This window comes from Eublepharis macularius, chromosome 1 (genome assembly GCF_028583425.1).
Source record: "Eublepharis macularius isolate TG4126 chromosome 1, MPM_Emac_v1.0, whole genome shotgun sequence".
In the NCBI taxonomy this organism is placed as follows: domain Eukaryota; kingdom Metazoa; phylum Chordata; class Lepidosauria; order Squamata; family Eublepharidae; genus Eublepharis; species Eublepharis macularius.
In genome coordinates, this window is record NC_072790.1 from 30570759 (window position 1) to 30594465 (window position 23707).

At 45.4% G+C, this 23707-nt stretch overlaps 1 protein-coding gene and 1 pseudogene across 2 annotated transcripts in view; both read right to left on the reverse strand.

Annotated features, from left to right (window-relative positions):
• The window catches only part of RCBTB1 (RCC1 and BTB domain containing protein 1), a 31555-nt gene that overhangs the window by 3411 nt on the left and 4437 nt on the right, over positions 1-23707 (reverse strand). The window contains exons 2-12 of one of the 2 annotated variants that reach the window (XM_054976741.1): positions 23439-23557; positions 20568-20762; positions 18181-18331; positions 17149-17315; positions 13337-13495; positions 11338-11445; positions 9636-9778; positions 5375-5565; positions 4387-4513; positions 3362-3513; positions 1744-1874 (exon numbers count right to left, since the gene is read on the reverse strand). In XM_054976741.1, the coding sequence (XP_054832716.1) occupies positions 1744-1874; positions 3362-3513; positions 4387-4513; positions 5375-5565; positions 9636-9778; positions 11338-11445; positions 13337-13495; positions 17149-17315; positions 18181-18331; positions 20568-20711 (1473 nt within the window). In that variant the 5' untranslated portion in view covers positions 20712-20762; positions 23439-23557. The remainder of the gene's footprint in view (positions 1-1743; positions 1875-3361; positions 3514-4386; positions 4514-5374; positions 5566-9635; positions 9779-11337; positions 11446-13336; positions 13496-17148; positions 17316-18180; positions 18332-20567; positions 20763-23438; positions 23558-23707) is intronic. The other variant, XM_054976750.1, reaches the window with a different exon arrangement.
• Positions 14498-15000, reverse strand: LOC129328015 (60S acidic ribosomal protein P2-like; annotated as a pseudogene).

A 23707-nucleotide genomic window follows, 5' to 3' on the forward strand; every position in this document is an offset into this window, starting at 1 on the left:
AGATCCTCAGCATTCTGTTCTGCAGTGAGTTTTAGATTTTAAACTCCTGAACAGCAAGACTATTGCTACAAGGGACTAGAATAGAGCCTTGGATGTATTATCCAACTGCTGGCAAAGTATCCCAAACAGACATTCTTTTCTTAGAAAAGCAACAATTCACTTGCACTAACAACCGCGGAGTAAAACCTGAAAAATTACTCCATAGAGGCTTTTTTCCTAAACTTGGAAACTATGCACAAGAGAGGGTCAGGAGGAGTGCAGGCTCTCGACAAGAGGAGTGGAAGTAGAGTACAGTCTTTGGTATCTTTCTCCTCCCATCCCAGCTCATCTTTCCACCTATGTTGGGGCCACACACAGTCTTCCTTTCCCAGTCAATGACATTCAGGGCCATAGTTATCCAAACCGTCCTACAAAATGGAGATCACAGTGCATTTCAAAGTGCAGAATTCTTCACTCAGATGCCGGAGTCTGATCACCAAAGTTTGGAAGTAAAGCTCACCACCTGACAAAACCATTCCGGAGTATGAAGCAGAAGTTGCTTTGGCAGCCTTGGCCATAGAAACGATCACATTTCTGCACTTCAAAAGACATACTGAAAAACATTCAGCAAACCTCCCTGCTTGCCCCCACCTCCATTTACTGATTGTCCTTGCCTGTTATTCCCAACTGAAGAGGCCATTTCAAGCCACTGCACCTTGGCTTAAGATGAAGCAACAGAACTCAGCATGGGGGAACAGAGTACATTTCAAAAGCCACGCCAGCTGCGGGACAGGAAAAGCTCTGTTCAGATGAAGCAGGGCTGACGTATCTGATGGTTTTAGGAAAATGTTCTTGCTTGAACTACAAGCCGACTACATTTTATCAAACACTACAGACAAGAAAGACAAGTGTGACTCCTGCTCTCCGAGAGGCCAGCTAATCACAGAGATAATTTTGCATTCCAGTCTAGTGTCTGGGACCACACCCAACTGAAGCGCAAGACTGATCTGTACCCAAGCATACCCTGAGGAGAAAACACAGATCATTAGAACAGCAGCAGACTGAAAGTTAGGAGCCTGAGGTGACCACGCGGCGCAATTCAAGATGAAAAGCACTTCTGAGAAAAGCAGGCTTACGTGGAAGAGTATTAAACTGAAATATTATGGTTATAAAACCTATGAATGGGCTTTTCGGAACCCTTACTTGTTACTTCTCTCTTTGCCGCCTTGGTCCTTAGTACACAATCTCCCATGGCACTTGCCCACAGAGCAGCCTGTCTGTTTGGCCTGCCCCCACCCGCTCTTCTAGCAACTCCTTCTCATCTCTTCCTTCTCCATTCACCAGGACTCTTTTCATGAAGGACCCAGAGACCAAGAGCCTCCATCCCCCTCCCATCCACGCACCCACCCACCTCACAGGGACATTCAGTCTAACGGAAACAAGATGTATGAATTTAAGCAGACGAATATTCGTAAGTTACGATGAGCCGGACACCCCCCAGGAACACTGCGCAGGGCAGTAAAGCAAAAGGGCTGCTCGCTCTGCTTTGCCCTGGCCAGCCGCCCAGATGAAGCCCCCTTCGCTGAGAGGGGGAGTTCTTTCTGCCACTGAACGGATCACCCGCTTAGTTCAGTATCTCACTCCTCAGACTGGGAAAGCACCGAGTGCCTTTCGTGCTCTGTAAAGCTTCCTCGGGCAAAGAGGCCGGCTCTTGTGCTCCGAGCATCCGGGTCTGATAACTGAGGGGGAAAAGCTTTAGTTTACCTCTGCATCATAGCGGACAGCTGCAGACAGCAGCGAAAAGGCATTCTCCACGGTGATCCCTCTTTTGATAAGATGCTGACACAGTTTTTTCAGCCTGTTTTCACAGTAGGACGTAGCCAGATCCAGGAGCCCTGGAAACAAGAGGCTGTTGTCAATTGCCCGTCTACCCATCTCTGAAGCACCATGCCTTCAGATATGCCTGTCTGCATATCGGCCATGAATGTATTCTGTGTTATGTACTGGTCCTTTGAGGGCATGAGAAGTTCCTTATTGATGTTAAGGCAGTAGATTATCTCGCAAGTATTTACTTTCTCTTTCCCCGCTGCCTCCAGCAAGTGTCCTTGAAGGCCGGCTGAGGCCAGCTCGAAATGTATCCCTTCTTGGGAACTGAGATGATTTCATTCTTTGTTCTGTCTAGCCTAAACCTAGCTTCTCCTCTTCACCCTCCTGGCTCCTTCGCACCCAACAGTCCCTAACCTGATGGCAGGAACCTTCCCTATAACTAACACTACCGACCCCATCCACGTCACTTCTGCCAATTCAGTTGTCTGAGCACCTTGAACTTGATGGATCTCTAATAAAGTTACTTCAACCAATACACCTGTGTGGTTGCTGTGGAGAACTTGGGGAATCTTCCTGCCAAGGACTGACACACCACAGCAAAGCTCCCATCACACTGGCTTTGCAGTGTGAAGCAGGCAGCATTCAAGGGAAGCTCACAGCCCTCAGAATACCAAGAAAAAAGACACAGTAAGGGCTGCCCACCCCCGCCCCCAACCGATTGGCACTGGAATTCTGCCAAACCATGGGCTGTGGAGTAAACACGCTCCGCTGTGGACTCTCCTCATTTAAATGATTTCAATTTTTTCAAACTGTCATTTCAAAACAATGCGTCACAGATTTCACCTGAAGCAAGCTGTTCTACCCGCCCCCCCCCCCCCCCGCCCAAGCTATGATGAATTGATGCATGGTGCTGAAAAATGCTGTTCAGCTGACATTCGAAGACAGAAAGGCGGCTTTAAAATATGCTCGCACCAAGCTTACAAATGAAAGGGCGGCCACAGAGAAAAGGTGCTTTTCAACAGCACCACAGCCTCTCTGTGCTTTACAGCGCATGAGTAATTTCTGTCTTCGAGTCTGTGCATCACAGACCAGTATGGGTGGCTGAAAAGTCAGCAGTTCAATCAAAGCACCACAAAGCTGCTAAGATTCTAAGGTACATGCACATGGTCTTCTTCCCTCAAAGAGACAAAAAAAGTGACACCTTACAGCAAGTGACCCCGAAACTGATGATCCGCTGGTGCCCCCAACAGCAGACGGCCACTGGGGATGTACTAGGGTTGCCAACATGGTGCTGGAAAATTCCTGGAGATCTGGGAACGGAGCCTTTAAAGAGCAGGGGACAGAGCCCAGCAGATGCCACACAGTTTACCACCCAAACCTGCCACCTTCACCAAGGGACCTGCTCTCAGAAGTCGGGAGATCAGTTGCAATTCTGGGAGAACTCTAGGCCCACCTGGATGTTGGCGATTCCAGGGTGTGCTCACACTTACACCCCTTTTCCCTTCTTGAAATCATCACTCTCCCCTGAGAACACAGCAAAAAGCCCAAGTGCTACCTATAGCATCTTCAGGCGGCAGATCAATGCTGTCTGTATACAGGTACTCAAGAAAGGCATGATACACCGGGTAGGAAAAGTGGTCTATTTCTATCACTTCCTTCATGTCTTCATTCCAGTACGACTGGAACATGGTACGAAAGTGCTCACATCTGCAATAAAGAAAGCATGAAAAGTTTGGGAAGCTCAAGCCAGCTTACGACTTGAGATTCTGCACAATACGCAGTTCGGATCACAGGGAAAATGGAAGTAGTGCCTGCTAAGATGTATGTTGGCACTTCCACGTCAACACCTCCACCCCCTATTTAAAAAAAAGGGGATTTGGTCACGTGGACACTTCATCACGCAAAGATGCTGTTAGCAGAATATGCAGCTCGCCGGAAAGATATTTTCCCAGTTTCTAGCAGGCTGCCATATGTATATATATTGACTTGGGCCTATCGGTCAGTACTGAAAATCTACACAACAATCATAATTCAGACATCATAAAAATGAAAGGGTTTTTTTTTTTTAAAAAAAAAACCTTATATAGTTTTTACTTGTGTTGGGTCAAGCCTCCTGAACATCACAAGCAGGCTGTAATCTACTCTGAGTGGAAGAGGAGGGAGGCTGTAGCTAAACATCTGGGTTCCCCAGGCCTCGTGATGCACAAACCTGTCTTTACTTGTTTGCATCTGCTGGCCCCCTTTCAGCCCAGGGCTGAATTTCCAAAGTCCTAATTATTATTCATATAGAATGAATCAGTAGGAGTACCCCAACAGCTTGCAAAGGACTGGCATCCAGTCACAGCTTCCTTCACCTTACCCTACCTAATGCATTGTATATTCATTGTCACTGATTGCTCAAGAGCACCGGGTAGCCACTGGAATTATCCTCACAACGGAATAGAAAACGGAGGTCAGCACGCCCCACCTACCCACCCCTCTAAAATACCCAGCCACTGCTGTCATTTACTATTTTTCAGAACCACACTATCCAGTTGCAAGCGAGCTCACCAAGGGCTAGCCAACCAACCCAAACGTTACCTGATTTTCAAAACAGCTTTATGCACGTAGATGAATTTCCCATCAACTCTGAACTTCAGATCCGAGGTTTCTGGACTATCAAACTCTCTCTTCAGAGACTCCGCCACTGTTAAGAAGTCCTCGTGTTCTGTGAAGATTAAATATCGTCACCTTAAAATTCGCATACAGTCTGCCCACAAAGGGACTTTGATGCTTCACTACCACCACATCTGGCAGCTTGACAGAAGCACCACACCTCTGCCACGCAAGTGAAAAATCTGACTAATGATCTCAAGACGTAAACCGGGGAGGAGAGACACTCCATTTCCACATTTCCTAGTTCTGTGTGTGTGTCAGAACTAGGGGAGAGGAGGGAATTCAGCAGGGTATAATGCCATAGAGTCCACCCTCCAAAGCAGCCATTTCCTTTCTCCAGGGGAACTGATATCTACAGTCTGGAGACCGGTTGTAATTCCAGGACATCTCCAGGCACCACTTGGAGGTTAGCAATCCTAACTAGCCTGATGGGATCGCTTTGCTAACAAGCTGCTTGTCCACACCAGGTTCTTCAAACAAAGGAGACGGTGGCTACAAAGTGCTTTAAATTTTGCAACCCTTGTGCAAGATGGGCCGCCCTGTATAGCTGATAGGAGAACGGTAGGCAGAGGGAGAGTGTATGTGGCTCAGGACAGACTTCCTCTGATATTCCAAACACACAATCCCACTTAGCCCCTCCCTGCTGTATCAGCACAGAGCTTTCTCAAAGAGATTCAAAGACCTGGATTTCAAGGACATGAACTAGTCTAGTATGAAGAAAAACAGACAGATGGGGGCAGACAGGGACAGTCCCGGCGGGAATGAGCAGAACCATGCAACGGCACAGCCTTCCAGCAATCTGCAGCTTCAAGCAGACCACCCCCGGGAGGCATCACCCAGTGCCCCAAAAAGCCTCCCCTCACCCAGCACAGACCATGAAATTGAAATACCCATGATTTTTTTCCTCCCTCACCTAATGAAAGAAGGCGCCACATTACAGCGGGAGTGGAAAAGCAGGCAAAGACATCATCTGTGCATGAGAAATGGGTGACGTGCGGGAGAACCACGGACTGTCCCCGGCACTGACCCCACATGTACACCTGGCCGCTCTGGGTCTTGGCAGCGGAGGTGTGAGCCGAGTGACAGGCTGCGATCTCTACAACCCTGCAAGAGAAAGGAAGCCGAAGAAGGTCTATGGCAATCGACGGCAGACACCAGTTGTTTAACAACACAGGCTCTTGGCACAAGAAGATTTGGTAACACCATACCAGTTTGTATCCTATAACTCTTAAGTCTTCCTCCTGGCCAAGGAGCCTTTATCCAATAGAAAAGCCACTTCGGGAAGAACACATGTTTGCCCCAAGGAAGACACTGGATATGACTGGCCCAATCTGTTCCCATTCCCTCAGCGATCTCCCCTTCCTCCTCAGTGGTTTTTTAAAAATCTTTTGTGTTTATTTTAAGTTCTGTTTTTAAACTGTTTTAATGATGCATTTATGTGTTGGTTTTAATAGCCTTTAAGAGGAGATTTCTTTGGTATGTTTGAATATGTTAGCTGCCTTGATGGCCCTGTGAAGGGAGAAAGGCAGGGTAAAAATCTTGTCAATAAAATAAATAAAGCAACTTCAATGTAAAAGGACTGGGTCACCCATCCTCAAACGCCACAGTTCTCAGAACAGAATTCGAACACATGTCCCTCTGAACACTCCCCCTCCTTACAATACATTCATCTCAGGGTAATGACCACAGGTCAGCTTAATATGCAATTAAGAGTGCACCAGCTAGCCAGTAGAAGCACAGAGGATTGCCATGAAGAAGTCCTGTAATAAAAATGCACAACAAACTAGAGCAAGAATCCCAGAGCGTAAACCTGGCGCGAGCAACACAGCACCAGGGCTCTGGAGGCCTTGCCTTTGAGTCTTGGGACTTGCTGTCACGAACAGCCACTGCTCCGTCCTGGATTATCCAGCCATTTTACTGGTGCCTGTGCATCTTGGTTATGGAGTGGCACCCAACTCCCAAGAAACAAATTCATACGCTAAAGGCTTCACTGGGCAGTTGGTAAGTGGATCTTACTGGGGTGCAGGAGGGAGCTCCAACTGTTGAGAGCTGTCCCTTCACATACTTGGAGCACCCAGCCCAGGAAGAGGGAGTCTGGATTGAAAGGGTCTAAGCCCCCCTGCCTACACATTTTTATTTTTAAGATCTATGTTGATCTGGTTAACATCACTGGACAGAGGGACCTCCTGCCCCCCTCCATCAAGGCATATAAATACTAGCAAGCTCATCAGAACTATTCTTGGGGTGGGGGGAAGCTTTGGCCCCAGAAAACCTGAGACACCCTGGCAGGATTCTTTTTCTTCTATTGTTGTCCTTGAAAACTCCTCCTACACAAATGGGAGAAGACAGGATGTGATTATCAGCCAGACTCTCGCAACATAATCAGTTCCATGTTGGCCTCTATTTAAAAAAAAATAAGCACCCATCTCCTGACTCAAGCGTTAGACAGAAAAGAATCAACTTCCACTAGAAGTCAAGGCTACCGTGCCTATGTATCAAATGGCAGCTTTCTAGCTGATGGTAAAAGAAAAGGAAGCATCAATGTAGCAGATGAAAGAGATATTCTAAAACTGAGTGCACAGGCACCGCTTTTGCCTTGCGCCCCCAAATGGCAATACCCGAAATGCTCTGTTAATGTCGCCCTGACAACGCTGCACTCCTCTCTCATGAAACCGGAAGTGTTCAGGTGCAGATGGAATCCATCTTTCTTCAAGATGGGTTTCAGTCCATGGAGAAATAAAATAAGCTTGTGAAAGTGTCAGTGAATTTTGGGGTAGCCCCCAGATTTCCTATTAAAACTCATTGATCTGGACTGGTCAAAGCTTGTGAAAAAATCCATTTTCACCCTATGTTTTGCATTTCTTTCCCTGCAATTATTGTTATAATATTATAATATGGAAACCATGAGAAAAGCGCCGCCAATGTACTTCCACTATACACTGATTAAGTACTGTTTACATCCAGAGATATTCAGCCCCGGCCTTGGGCATTCTCTCTCAGTTATGTTATGAAATCAACGGTGCCATCCAGAAATGTTTTTTACTGTATTCTTTTCAAATGTTGGCTATGACCTGTCAATCCACCATGTTGAGAAGATCATGTACAACTTGATTGTCTGCAAGAACTGAATTTGTCTACAGAACTGTATGAGATCTTATGAACTGCATGCAATTTTTTTGATGTTGATTGAAAGGTATAAAATATGTGTGCTGATGTTTTCTTGTATGCACTCAGTTACCTAATTGACTGTATCAGGCTTATTTGCTAAATAAACCTTTTACTTCTACAATCACTGTTTAAATGCCTTGAGTTGTTTCTCAGACTAGTAGTAAAGTTGGGAAATCTACCATTGGTTAAGGGTGTTGGTTTCCCCAATAGAAAATTATTCCGAGATAAGGATCTGACGGCATTAATTGACAAGGTCGGCAAGACCTTTGGAATACTTTGCCTTGGGAAACGAGTCCTAGCCAAGGTACCATGTTCTACAACTAAGAAAATTATCATGTCTTCTGGAAAACAATGCCACTGATGCAAATATCTCCTGGAGCTGGAATTTTCAAATACGGGTAATATGGAAAGCCTTGGAAGAGGACTTTCTTTGATACTTCAGCGACCACCACATAGGGATGGGATTTTGTGATTTCACCACTGCTGGTGTGGCTGCAGATAAAGCACAGCAGCAATGGGGCCATCACATAGCAGGCTGCCCTGTAGTTTCCCTGCTCCAATGCCCCAGAAGCAGCTGCCCCCCCTCCTTCTCAGCCACCAGGGCCTTTGCTTTTTTAAAAAAAAAAAAAACCTGGCGTGTAGCAGGTTTTCTGAATTCCTAACTTGCATTTTTAAAGTCTCTAGCCCCTTTCCTTACAGATATATGCCTTTTTCTTTATATTGCCACAAGGAAAGGGGCTAGAGACGTAGAGAACCTGCTACACCTATAGATACAATGGTCTATCATGATAATGATATTCTAGTGCCAATTTTCACAAAATAAAAAGCCTCCCAGTGGCAGGGAAAGAAATGGCTGCCATGGGGAGAATGGCTCACATCTGGGCTGGAAAATCCAAGTTTTCCCACCAACTTTACAGCAAAGCAAGTTTGAGAAAGATCAGAGAAAAGACAGGGAAACCTCCAGAGGGACACACATGCACCACAATGTGTGGGGAAGGAGGGAAAAATCCACATCCCCAAATCACTGTACTTGGGACAGATGACTCATATGGAAACGGCCTTCAAAAGTGCCATCTATTGGATTTTGCAAACAGGTATCCCCTTTCATAGAATATAATTATGGGAGAAATAAGCAGAACTGATTTAAATGAAAGAATATAAGTGTTTTGGATTTTCAAGAGCATTTTCTAAATGTTACATCCAAAGTTCTTTGACTGAGATGTTAAAGGCATTTAAGTGGCTCGCTAGCATGTTCTTCACACATGGAAGCAGTGAACTTCAGAGGAAGTTGGAAAGTTGGAAAAAAGAAAAAAGGAGCTTGCTGTTTATATGTCGATATTCTGCCATGTGAATGCAAGAATCTCTCAAAAGACAATTCGCTGCCAAGCATTGTTTTCAGGGAGCAGTTGACTTCACAGGAGGGCCTGTGAAGCCCATCCCATGTCCCAAAATTCTTTTGGTGCTGGACTATGCAAACAATTTAGAACTCTTGATAACCTGGAGTCTGAAGGAAGAGTACTCCAAGAGACTTTCATATGAGAAGGGTACCTGAAGACTCCCAAACTCAATAGGAGCACTAAATATTCTTTATAGGCCTACAATAGTTTAGTAACTTAGCATATGGAGGGAAAAACAGAACAGTCCAGGCCAGTCCAGATCTTGTCAGATCTTAAACTAGGCAGGGGTGACCTTAGATGGGAAACCACCAAGGAAGTCCAAGATGACTATGCAGTCTACGCAGCCTATGACTACGCACTGGGAAACCACTTCTGTTCATATCTTGCCTATGAAGTTGCCTTAAAAGTTGGCTGCGATGACAGCACCTTACGCACACAAGTCTCGTTAAGCTGTATTTGTAGGTAACTATGTACTTTTATTTCTCTTCTGATTTCTTCCTGTACTTCCTTGTAGTCTTTTGCTCTCTCTCTATAAACCACTTAATTCATTGCAGTTAAACTCGAGAGGCCCATGTCTTCCTCCCCAAATCCCACTGCGCCAGCCTTTACCTCTCCTTCTCCATCACGATCTGCACTGGGCTCAGCTGATTGTTCTTGTTGCCAGTCCCCAGCTGCCCATAAGTGTTCGCTCCCCAGGCGTAAAGCAGACCCTCGTCTGTGAGCGCCAGGGTGTGCGCGTAGCCACAGGCAATCTGCAAGCACATTTACCAAAGGAGAAGAAAACACGCTACTGTACACTTCACTCCAAGCTGCACGCAAAGAAAGCAGACGCAACTTCAACACAGCGCATGCAAGTTCTATGCACCAACAAATGCTGATTTAGTACAACACGTGCTCAACAGCAACGGAGAAGTCATTAGTGCTTCGGGTTATAAAAGCTCTTCAGTTAAATTATTATAGCGTCTATAGTGCTGCTTTAAGCTGTGCTAGCCACTTAGCATTTTCATGGACCGCTTAGGATACAGTTTATTCATTCAGACTTTACTCCACCTTCTCCTGAACAATATGGGTAAGTTTTGCAGGCTTTAAAGAAATATACCTTATACTAAACAAAACAGAACTCTCACTTTGGGACTTCAGATTTTAGATTTTTATTATGAATAACTTTTTATTACTCAGAAACTATTCTTGTAGAAGTATATTTGAATGTTCACGTAGAAGCCATAGTTGTAACATTTTATATCCGAAGCAAGGAATAAAACTACAAATACATCAACATATACTACTCTGTGGTTTTTCTAGCTTTCTAAAGTATATTCAGTTCTCACAACCGTCCCATAGTTGATCCTGCTGCTAGCTCTAACTTCAGCAGCATTTCCTAGCCTCTTCAAAAAGCACTATGAGATACAATAAAACGTGATTAGGGGTGTGCACAAAAAAAAAAAAAATCTGGGTAATCTAGGTCAGATTTTCTGATCTGAACTAGAGAATCCAGGATTTTAGCCATTATTCCCTATGGGGAAAAATGTCCAGGGGGCATTTTTTTAAAGGAATCACCACCAAATTTGCAGGGAACCTATTCTTGACAGTCAGCTAAAGACACACACCCCACACCAAATTTCAAGAAGATTGGGCCCCCCAGGGTCCAGTTCTATGAGCCCCTGAACAAGATGCCCCCGGCCACTCCCCATTGTTTCCTAAGGAGGAAAGATTTCCAAGGGTATTTAACTCTGCGGCTCCCCGGTCCTTGCTTGGGATTCTCTGGTTCGACATTACTTCCTCACAAGCTTAATACTGTTGACCCAGAGAATCCCAAAGAGAATCTCTTTACTGAAGCAAGGGAGGGGTGTGAGGCTTGCACCTGGGTCGCACACCCCTAAACGTGACAGCAGATTCAACAGCTAAGCTGGCAACTCTGGCCATAGACCCCTGCAAAGAGTAAGCATTTCCCACAGTCTGCACCAACTCCTAAGTGCAGCTGCGCTTCTTCGCTGCACTGCCAGGACCAGAAGGGGCTACGAACGGTCCTGCCTCTGGGTAAGAGAGGACGCTGGACTAGATGGACTTGCTGGTCTGACCCAGCAGGGCTCTTCTGATTTTCAAAATGGCACAGCTATTCCCCAGAGCCAAAAGAGCTACCAAGACCAGGGGGCAGCAGCAGCAGCCACGGCAGTCATCCGGAGGCCCCTGCCTGCCTGCCTGCCCTGCTCTGAGCCGCTTGTTCAGATTCTGCTCCTGCTGGCTTTATCCTCCAGACCAGAAAGAAATTCAAAATATGTCAGGGGACTGGCAAGAACATATTCCCACTCACCTGCATTATGCACATCCCTTGAAGCGCTGCCACTCGGCACGGAGTTAACTGATTGCCGTTGTTTCCCAGACCTAGCTGGCCATTGCCGTTATATCCCCAGCCATATACCTTGATCGAGGCAAAAAGGATGGTTGATTTGCATGCATCCCTTCCGCAGAAAATACACAGTACAAAACGAGAGGAGCTGTAGTTCAGAGAGGAGGGAAACTGACGAGAGCAGCAAAATGTTTCATAAGAAAGCGGGGGCAGGGAATGTTTTCCTCCTGTTCCATTCTAGCCTTTCCCGAAACTTTGGCCTGTTCAAATGTAACAACCAAGAAAATGAGGGGCGGTCTCACTGTTCGCACACGAACACAATATCCCCAAAGGCTCTGGCAGGCACCCCACATTGCGTGGGCTGTGGCATGGCTGAAACGAGGCCTCCGAGAGAAGCGCTTTGCCTCATCAGCCTTCCTTTTAATTAGGATTTATGCTGCAGAATGGAGACCTGAAATTCTGATTGTCTTTTCGTTTTGCCAGGAAAATAATAACAACAACATTTGATTTGTATACCGCCCTTCAGGACAATTTAACACCCACTCAGATCGGTTTACCAAGTATGTTATTATTATCCTCACCACCCAGTGAGGTGGGTGGGGCTGCGAGAGCTCTGAGAAGCTGTGACTGACCCAAGGTCACCCAGCTGGCTTCAAGCAGAGGAGTGGGGGATCAAACCCGGTTCTCCAGATTAGAGTCCCACACTTTTAACCTCTACACCAAACTGGCTCTCAGAACAAAGATATTACTAGAAGTTCATATTCAGCAGCAGCCAGATGTGGATTATGATTGCTCCATCACTGTCCCTGGCCACCCATTCTGGGGGGGGGGGGGAACTGTCACAAGTTCTTCCTCGCCCAAGAGATTCTAGTATTAACTTGGATATATTTATTCTGTTATCTAGCAGCTAATTTTACTCTAGCTTGTACTGTAAAATGTGAATCCATTGCAGCACTGCAATTTAAATTTTTTTAGTTCATTTATACCCTGCCCTTCTCCCCAGTGGAGACCTGGAGTGGTTTACATCATTCTCCTCTTCTCCTTTTGATCCTCCCAACAACCCTTTGAGGCAGATTAGTCTGAGAGTGAGAGACTGGCCCAAGGTTACCAAGCAAGCTTGAATGGGCAGAGTGGGGATTCGAATTTAGGTCTTCCAGATTCTAGTCCCACAATCTAACCACTACACTACGCTGACAAACTATTTCCTACAAATGCACCCACCTGTCCAGTTCTGGTTACACGATGTGGACAAACAGGTTTGGGTTTTGTACATTAATGATCAAGGAAGCAAAAACAAAAATACTGATACCCAGTTGGGGTTTCCCCATTTCTGAAAGGCCAGGCTTCCCTGCCATTTAAACCCTGAGGAATTCTTTACTCCAATGGTTGGGTAACTATCCAAACCTTCAAGTGGACCATAATTCTTCTTGCAGCTTGTTTTTCTAAAGGTTAAGCAAACAGCATATTCTGCTCTGAGTCTGAAGAACTTGAGCCAGTGCAGGCTAGGAACAGGGCGAGTGCTCAGACATCATGCTAAAGACTGGTAAATGGGGAGGGGATGACATTAACACTTAAAAAATGACCTTAAGAATCAAGCAGGAAAAACCCTAAATCTGTGGAAAGTCCTTGAGTTATGTGAAGAGAGTTAGCTATCCTTTAATCCTGCCCGAGTTGAACAACATGTTTTAACTTGTGTTCAACCTTTGAGTGTCTAACTGTGCTTTGCTATGATAATTTTGTCCAAATATGCCTCTTATCCAACTATGAGATATTTTATGTAACCAGTATGTTGTGAAATGAGGCCTGACTGTCAGCTACTTGAAACAGATGTGAGCATGCATCTACTTTAACATGGCTGCTACGTGACACAGGCTCCTGCCACATATTCTGAACACCGTCCATTCTACACATCAGTATTTTTTCCTGTGCACAATCAGACACCAGAAGGCCGAGGAGAGCTCACCTCACCGTTGTCTACTACTGCCATGGAAGAGGTCTGACCACAAGCAATGCTGACCACCACTTTAGTCTGTAAGCAGTTGGAGACTTTGCGAGGAGTTGGTTGGTTTGCTGTAGAGCCCGATCCAACTTGGCCACAGTTGTTATAGCCCCAGGCATATACCTTTTCGCAAAGGAAAGAAGAGGAAGAGCACGTGATGGGATGCTCTGCTAACCTTCAATAAAGACCAGTTTTTCTAGCAATCCTTTTGCTCTGATAGGATAGCTACCAACCCCTACTTTACAAGAAGGCCCAGTGGCAACACTGGCACAACAGCATGCATTAGGAACATCTCACTTATGAACCTTGCATGATTATTTTCAAAAAATCCCTCTGAATTAAGGGTGGCTGACATGATAGGGAAAGTACGTAGCAGAGGCTACTGAAACAGTTAGCAGCCCAAAGCCTTCAGCAGGGTACCCTGTATACAGCTGTGGCCAATTAGCCCTGCAAGTAGTATCCCATAGAACTCAAAGGGAACTACTGATAACCAAGCCGGTCTCCCTGCACAGCCTCACCCCATCATGCCTGTACAATGAAGACCAAATCAAGACATTGTCTGCTATGTGTATGGGTGGAAGGCGGAGCAACCTAGATAAAGCTAAGCAGCTTTAAACCCTGTTAGTGTCGCCTTGAGGTTCAAGGCGCAATGGAGGCATACATGAACAAACAGAATGGTCTGGCAAGGAAAGGAATGGGGAAGACTCTGCCGGCTGAAAAAGACCTGGTTGGTTTTCTTCTCCACTTCTCACAGGTACAGAAAGCCTGGGAGGGCCCAGAGGTGCAAGCCAAAACGCTTATCTTCAGGACTGTGTTCTAGAGCTGGGAGGAAGGCTCGTTCTGCACTCTGGAACCTTCCTTCCTGTTTGTTCTATTTTGTGGGGGGCGAGGGGTTCTTTTTTGTTTGTATTTAGGTCCCCATTGGGGAGAAAAGCAGATACAAATACATATAGTATGAAAACAGACACACGATTCTGGTTATTAAGCAACTGGCACCCCACCTTCGTCCCAAGGTGCTCAGAGGAGAACCTTAGCTTCATAACCCTAAAAAGTAGTTAGGATGAGAGAGCATATAAGGCATTTTCAGACCCAGCCCTTTTTTTTTCCCCCATGGCAAGGCAAAAGTCTTTAAACCAGATTTATTACAGAACAACTCTTAACGAAGTTTTAGTCAAACAATCCAAATCCCGTATCATCATCAGATTCTTCAGACTCTTCTTTCTTTTCTTCTTTCTTCTCCTCAGCAGCAGCAGGAGCTGCAGGGCCTCCAGCAAAGACTGCTACAGTCCCACCTGCTGGCATGCTGGCAAGCTCGCTGTTACCTTGGGCAACGACATCTTCCATGTTTTTCCCCATTCAGCTCATTAATGACCTTGTTCACACGTTCATCGTCTTGTTTCAATGCCTACGCTGTCAAGGATTTTCTTCAGATCTTTTGAGCTTGGGGACTCATTGCCCCCAAGAACAGCAAGAAGGTAAGCCGCAATGTGACGCATTGTTAACGCGTTCTTTGGGCAAAGGCCTCAACGTGCGCCCTCGACCGAGATCTCAGAGCAAAAAGCCAGACCCAGTCTTATGAGGAAAGGGACCGTTGCTTCAGGGGCCCACGACCGGAAATCTGCAGCTGCAAAGCTTCTCTCCAATACTGCCTCTTTGAGGAAACAGACTCTGGTGCCAAAGTGCTGAAGTTTGCGTCAATGGCAAACCTTACTTCACTGATTAGGGAAAAGACATTAGTTACATTTTTGACTGAATGGAAACAGTTTATAGAATTTTTACATGAAATGGATAATAAGGACTTGATGACATTTGGATTTATGCATTAAGAAGCATGAACAATAGAAAAAAAGAGGGCTCTTATGTTTAACTTAGAATAAGGGAGATTCTGAAAATGATCTATATTTGTGGCAGAGAATTCAATCTGTAGGTTAGTTTAAGGGTTTCTTTTTCTTTTTTCTTTCTTCACTTGTCTATGTACTGCTAGTGTGTCTTCTTTTTAGAATGTTTTTTATCCTCTATGTTTGTTGTCTATAGTTTTTATGTTATTGTTTATAGTTTAAATAAAGAAAAAAATATATAAAAAGAAACAGACACTGGTGCCCACTGGCACCCCACTCCTTTCATAAACACTTTCTTATGTACAGTTCATTTCCTGTGGAATGGATCAGAAAAGAAGTATGAGCTAACTCAGGGAGCAAATTCTGGTGGCTAGAGTTGTGTATAAATCTTTTAGGCAGACAGCCCCCAACAAGTTTTTACTGTACCTTGACTTTTTAGCAGAATTAGTTGCCAAGAAGACATCAACAAGGGCTTTCCCAGGACTTTGCCTTGATACCAATCTCTTGGATTTCTAGAGCAAAGGCTAAAAAACATGGCAGGAAATGCCTTGACCGGACAAGACCTTGATGAGTGATGTGCTACCACTCAGCTCCCAGCATCTGCAGATGCAATAGATACCAGGCAAGCTGATCTCCCTACCAAACCAAGGCCAGAAACCTTCAGTGATAAAGTAGTGTTTATGCTTCTGACTTGTTGTCTGGTTTCTCCAGATTGTCCAGATTCCAGAACCACCACCACCCACACAAGCTTTGATTATTCTTCCTCTCCTCCAAAGAGGAGAGGAAGAAAAAGAGTTCACCTCGGGGAATCCCAGACAGTTTGAGCCTGTGAGCACCTCTGGAATTCTGACTCAGGGCGGTGGGCGCAACCACGAAATGTCAGTCACAGGAGTCAAAGCCAACCACAAAATGTCAGGGAGTTGGGTTATACATAACTCCCAATAGTAACTTTTCAGCATTTCAGGCAGAAGATCTGTTTCATAGAATCCCCTTTTAAATGAACACAGTCATTTTCATCAATACACAGAGCTTACCTTCTGTCACACAAGTAAAGATCCTTGTATTGTGGGGGCATCTGCTGCCAAAGCAACATTCTTTTAAGATCTCCACAACCAGTCAGAACTCCAGTGGCCAATCAGAAGCCCAATCTGGCCCTGCCCAGTTTCCAAAAACACTTGCCGGCCACCAAGAAAGGGGGCAGCAGGCGCCATGTTGAGGACCCCTGGTTTACCTGGATCTGTGCAAGCAAGAAACACTAGCTATTCAGCCATCACACCACCACAGAGAGAGTGAGCGGCAAACCCTCCAACTCTCTACTTCCAACAAAAACTATGCTGGCTGCAGGATCTAACCCCGCCCCCATCCCCAGCAAACCTTTGACAAGGGTGATTATGTTTCTGTGCTATGAAGTATCAAGAAAAAGTGTGGCAAGCCTCCAATGCTTTTAGTTGATGCCCTCTAGATACACATACCAGAAGAGCTTCACATACCGTGCAAGGAAGTACACTAAATGTATCCGCTATTGAATGTTTCCAACCAGAGCTACTCTTGAAACATGAATGAATTAAATTTGTTTTACATGCCACAAACAACTGTTAGTTTAGCACTCCATTCGCCTAACTTGCTATCTGCCCTTGAACTGTTCCAATTTTAACTCTAACGCATAACAAAGATCTGCAACAGTAAAGGGTTTTTTTTTCTTTCTTTCAAAGAATAGACTCAGGTGCCCATTCCTTTTGCAAACATTTTTGTTACGTAGAGTCAGGCTTTGCTTTAAGATAAAGTTCCAGTCAACCATGTTGGTAGGAAAATACAGCCCAGTGCAGGAAAGGACCAACACGTGGTTCAGCATTTTGAGACACGCTCACGCCTATGAATTCAGCTGAATAAAACAGGCAGGTCTTTTCAGCAGCAAGCATCTTTGCAAGACAGACTTACATCTCCATCAGACGACAGGACCATACTGTGGTGGGAACCACAAGCCACTTCAATTATTCTCTTAATTAGCAAGTTGGTACACACTTGGATAGGTGCAACGCCCTGGTTGGTGGTCCCATTCCCAAGCTGGCTGTATCCATTGTGCCCCCAGGCATAAACTTCACCATCTAAGCAGGACATAAAACCACAAACGCACTCACAGTTACTATCGTTTATGCAGCTAAAGAAGCCAATTTTCAATTCCAGACAAAAACAGAACCAAAAATAGAAATTGGAAGAGCAAATTTTGAACTAATAAATTTAAAAAACCATCCAAATGCATCATTTGATTCATGTGTTCTGTTAGACTAACACCCCATGCCAGATTCAAATCAGAAGAATGCCAAAGACCACAGGAGTGAATGGGTATATATGCACTAGAAGACAATGCAGCTAGCTCACAACAACCAAAACAACCGTTCCATCATTCAAGCTGGACAGAATTGCCATATGCAGCATCCTTAAATTTACAATCCAGGTTCAGAGCAATGAGTTAAGGTGGACTAGTTTCTGAAGCCATTTCCACCTCTGAATAGAAGCTGTGGAGTTAAAATAGGGCTTACTTTCACACTGTAGCCAGCTTCCACTGTCAAAGATCAAGAACGGCATATACTTTCAAACACGCAACAAGCATTAAAAAAAAATATTGCAAGATTGCAACAGGTTTCAGTTGTCATTGGCCAAGAAGGAAACATCTAGTCTTTGATATGAATTTCCTTTTAATGGGGGGGGCAGCATAAGCAAGTGCGTAAGGTTGTACAACAACCTCACCACCGCCGCCAGGCTGAAGAAAGATCTTAGAGGATTAGCCACCCATCCGCTGAGCATGAATTCAGATCAGGCAAGAAGGTACCTTTGAACCAGCTGGTGTACGAATCCTGTTGCCAGCAGCGTGATTTTTCACCACACCATCAGCTAAGCAGAAACATTCTCTGGCCCTGCTGACTGGAGGCAATGGACAGAGCTGTTTCTCAAGAGCAAAAATCCTCCTACCTTCTGTACTTAGCACTACATGTGGTCCGCTTCCATAACTGAGACTGTGAATCTTCTTTCCGCACAGACTTTCGATTTTCTTCGGTACAATGGTGCTTTGGTTATCTCCAGTCCCCAGGCAATTACTACAGTTTAGTCCAAACACAAATACCTAGGAGAAACAAGACCAAGCAGCCCGCATTTTAACACATGAGCTTGACAGGCTTAATGAATGACGGAGAACCGATTTTTCAAAAGCCCAATTTGCTTTATTTTTACATTTCAGCATCGACTGGGCCCCATTTGTACTCATGGGATTTTAGGGTGAATCCAGGTGACTCGCTGGCCTGCATCCAACCACATCTTAGAAACTTTCTCCTCACTGAGGAGAAAGGTGGGACGTAAATAAATAAAAAATACCCTGCCTGTGTTCTTAGATCAGAGGCCATTTACAGATACCGAAGGGGCAAGCACCGTCCAGGAGTGTTCTTCATTTGTCTTCCTTTGCGCCTCTGCCATGCCTTGGTGACATCCAGAGCAGATTGTAATGCAATCTGCATAAGCATCCCTGAGCCAACAGGAACTTCCAGTGGATCTATTTGCCAGACAGTTCCATGAATCCGATGTAAAGCTGTAAACCTCAGGGGCTGGTGAGACACTGTGAGAACTGGGCTGCAGGGCTCAGAGGCTACCCCTGAGAAAGAGTCAGAAGGCCTTCCAGGTATAAAGAGGCCCGTGCGCTCCTAAAAGGAGTACTATCTGGAAACGGGAGATAAGCTAAGCTACTTGTAATTAATCAAAAGCTCTACCAATGTCTCTTTTCTCACAGGAATTATCTGGGAAGGTGCGGGGGAGAACCCTATCTAACTCATGGGAAGCAACATGCAAGATAAGAAAGAGGAAGAGATATTCTTAGGAAGAGTCATTATTTTGCATAGAACCTGCGCTTAGCCTATCCACACGCAGAATTAACTCTTCCAAGGAGCTGCAACATCCTCTAAATTCAAAGGGCCTTTTGAACCTCTCACTAAAAATAACTGGGACTTTCCTCTCTGAATCAGGCAGTCAGCTCATGCAATCTTACAGAATTTGCAAGAGGAAAGGGACAGGGCAATTCTCTACCAGAAATTCAGGGGCAAAGTGAGAGCAGCAGTTTAGGTTTGGTGAGCCAGTTTCGAGAGCGAGTTTGGTGTAGTGGTGAAGAGCACAGGACTCTAATCTGGAGAGCCGGATTTGATTCCCCAATCCTCCACTTGAAGCCAGCTGGGTGACCTTGGGCTAGTCACGGCTCTCTGGAGCTCTCTCAGACCCACCCACCTCACAGGATGTTTGTTGTGGGGATAATAATAACATACTTTGTAAACCACTCTGAGTGGGCATTAAGTTGTCCTGAAGGGTGGTATATAAATTGAATGTTATTATAGGTTCTGCAGCATAGCACCAGTAAAGCAAGATATGATCATGTGTGTCTCTTTTCTCCTCAACATGCCAAAGGTGACTCCATTGTGCTCTATGACCCACAGGGAACAGCTGGCTGCTCACTATTGCTGAAAGTATCACAGATGAGATAATACATCACATCTCATGAACTTCTGGTTAGTTAATTATCGAGGCTGAGCTGTTGTGCTACGATTAATTTGTAAGACTTGGCTGCAGTGCAAGCGGGTTTTATCTGTGCTTCTTATGTCAAAATTTCATCACAGCATCTATAGGTTCTTGTCGTTCTCAGGAGTGGATTACAGCATAGCAAATGTTACTGCAATCCTGTGGCAGTAATACAAACCACCAGAAATCTGGCAGGTGTTCCCAACAGGACAGGCAAAGGAGACAGAAGAGGACAGAAGGGAAGGGTGCTGCATTTCCTGCTACATCAGTGCAGGAGGTGGAGGAAGCTGTGGTTCGGTGGCAGAGCACAAGTTTTGCATGTAAAACATCCTGTATCCAGTCTCTGAAACCTACACAAAACTCTTGGGCAGTAGAATTAAGTAGGCACTACAGACCAAGATTTGGGCCCCATGGTCCAACTCAATATAAAGGTGATCCCTTCTACTGCGATCTTCGTTGTACCATCTCACTTATGACACGCAATGATTACAGTGAACATCAGGCATCCACCTGATAACGGCAAATGCAACACCATGCTGTATACTCCAAGAGCTTGACAGTGACAAAATACCTCAAGAAGCGAATAAGCCAATGAGTACATCTCAGATTCCCTACATGCCCGAGTTCAAAGAATTATTTGGATGCAGCTCATAACCCAAAAAGTTGGTCTCTCTTTCGTTCCACCTGAACATATGCAATTTGCTTGGACTTCTGTGGTTACTGCACTGGGTAAACCAACAAAATCTTTAAGTCATTTCAACCAGACAACTCCAAACGCATTCCTGTGGCTTCTCTGATCTTACCTCATCCTCATGGGTTATGTATATGGCTTCATTGGCAGACGTTCCAAACACACACGCTTTCCGGATAGCTGCTATTTCTTGAGGGGAAAGCAATGTAAATATTGGCCACTTTCCTACATCCACCATGGCTCTGCTGCATTTCATGCCGCATCTATGGTGTTTCACCAGCCATTCAACACAAACTCACCGGGTCAGCTGAAAGAAAGGGAGGCGCTTTTAGAAACAGATAATGGAGAAATCACATTGCTAGGATTAATGATGGTATTTAGGCATGCTACACTATACAAACAATGAAAAACGTACGGATGTTAAACTCAGGACTACACAGATTGAAGCGTTCATGCGGCATTGCACATTATCTGGGACTAATACCTGCGTAGCCATGCAGACAATCAGGGGGTGGGTGACCTCACAGCTTGCCATGCTGCCTCCCCTCCTTGGGCACTGAGAAGCAGCAGTCTATTCACAAACGCAAAGCAAGTCTGCTCGCCTCCCAGTTTCTGCAAGGAGCTGCCAAGAGCCACGGCAACCTCTGAGTCCAGAAGAGCCAAAGAAGGGTGGGTGGCCGCAACAGCATTTCTGTGAAAAGCGGACATGTGTGCATTCTCCTCTTCCCCGGCAGACAGACAGCAGGCAGTGCACTCAGGTCCATTTCCCAGGACGGCCCTTCTGATCTGAATCAGATCCTGATTTTCTTTCTGTCCGTCTCCCTTCCATGGGAGAGAGACACCCCCCCCCCCACACACACACACTCACAAGGTCAGCCCACTGAACCAGTGCACAACCTTCCACGTGGTGCCCTGTATTAGGGAAGGCCATTGTGAAGGCAGCACACGAGGCTCTTCCTTCTCCCTCTTCCACTGCTCCCCAGTCCAGGAAAGGAAGATGGAAGTGGAGGATCTGCGCCCCGAAGGCAGCAGGTGTGGCCGGATCTCTTGTTCGGGAGGGGAATAAGCGTCAAGTACCTGCATGCGCCACCTGCAGCTCTACAGGGCAACTAAACGGATAGCCAGTCTCAGCCAGAGGCAAGTCTCACTTGCCCCAGACAACAGATTATTTTCAGGCGTGTTTGCAATTTCCTAAAAAGAGAAGCTCACTATCCAACACGACCACACAGGAAAGACCGCCACGGCTCAGAACATGGGAGGGTGGCTCTCCCGTGTCCTTACCGTTGATGTTTAGTATTGCGTATGCCACGCATATTATTTGAAAACACACACGGCAGCCTTCGACACGCAAGCAGAACGAGAACGGCTAATCTTATCACTCATTTATTTGCCGTTCTTTCAGTAGCTACTATTTAAACATGTGCTGTCCCAGCGACATTGCGCAGAGCGGAAAACAGTCTTGACGAGGGGTACAAAACACCCAATGTAAGATTGTTTACAGCAACCCATGTCCTCTAAATGTCCTCATAAACGGCTCGAAGATTGGACGCTTATTTCCTCTGTACAAGTGTTGATTTTAGCAAGATTTGTTTATATTAAACATCATGTGGACCCGAGAATAAAGGCGCGTCCCAAAGAAATACAGGATCAGAGGCCTCTCCCCTGCTTTTAAGCAGTACAGGGTATAGTTACAGCAAATCCGGCACTCACTCAAACTCTCCAAATCGAATTTCTGTTCCAAGCAACATATTCTGCAAATATTGGATTCAGTTTGCATTACACCACTACTAGAACAATAGCAGCAGCTAAGAACTGAGAAACTGCCTTTGCTGAAGGAGGTAGCTGCAGCAGGAAACATATTATACTCAGTGTCAGGGCTCATTTCGAGGGGGAACGCACAAGAACACAGTTCCGGTAGTTCCCCAAAGAGGTCACATGTCAGGTGGCCCACCCACCTGACTCTCGGCCATTTCGGCCCGTTTTGGCCTGGATTGGGGCCGAAACGGCCTGGATCGGGTGGTGGATCACTCTCCCACTCAGCAGCAGCCTGATCCTGACCATTTTGGGCCCCTTTTCAGCCATTTTCAGTCCCTTTTTGCTATTTTGGGCCCAATTTCGGCTCTGAATGGCCAGGATTGGGTCCCAAACAGCCAGGACAGGTGATGACAGGGCGTACGGCATATGCAAATCAGTTATGCTAATGACACAACTCTGGTGATGTCAAGGGGTGTGGCATACGCTAATAAATTATGCTAATGAGTTCCTCCAGCTCTTTTTCTACGAAATAACCCCTGCTCAGTGGTTATATAAATACCTACAGCTTTTGGGGGGAGATTCAGATCTATAAAGAGATCAGTAGTGTAATTTGACAGAAGGTCATGCCAGATCAGGATCATTATGTGAATTCCCCCCCCATCTCAAAACAATAAAGAATTTATTGCATAGAAGTCTTATTCTCTCTTATCGCTGGTACAAGATTATCAATAGCTAAGGCATGGAAAACAGTCAATGTGTTCGACCTGGTACAAGAATGTGTGCGGTGAAGTATTGACGGAGGTGTTTTATTCATGATACATAAAAGATGACCTCCCCAAATTACTTTGTACACTGCTAAAGAACTTTAATGCTCATCACATGGGTGAAAACTGATCGAAAGATGAAGCAGACATCACAGTTTCAAGGCAACTTGCAGGGTACTTTGAAAGTCCTCCTTACGCCAGGCCAACATAAATCACACAAATCTGCTGCTACTCTACTGCTTAATACTGCAATCTCCTAGCAAAACATCATTTGAAGCTATCCGCAGTTAGCAGTACGAGTGCCTGAAAGAAAAGCTAGGCTGCAGGGTAATTAAAAACTAAAAAAAAAAAAGGACACAAAGAGACTCCTTCAGTTAATATTCCCAAATACTGGATTTTGTGATGTCTAGTGTTAAACTTTTGAAGGTTTGTAATGTTTCCTGTTCTGCTATTACAAAGCTTACCAACAGCTTAGCTCAATAAATAGGCTCAGTTGCCACGGCTGAGGCGACATCTCTAAGTGGCCCAAGGATGCTGGCGTACAAACAAGAGCAGAAACAGCGGGTCGGGTGTGATTTCAGTTCTAGAGAAATGCAAACAAAGAGAAGAGTGTTCTCCTAAATAAAAAAAAAGCTTAAAGGCTGTCCTGTACAGTACTGATAAACTTACCTCGGTCTCAAGGCAACAATTGCCTTTTTTAAAAATTCAGTTTTGTATTGAACCAGCAGAAAAA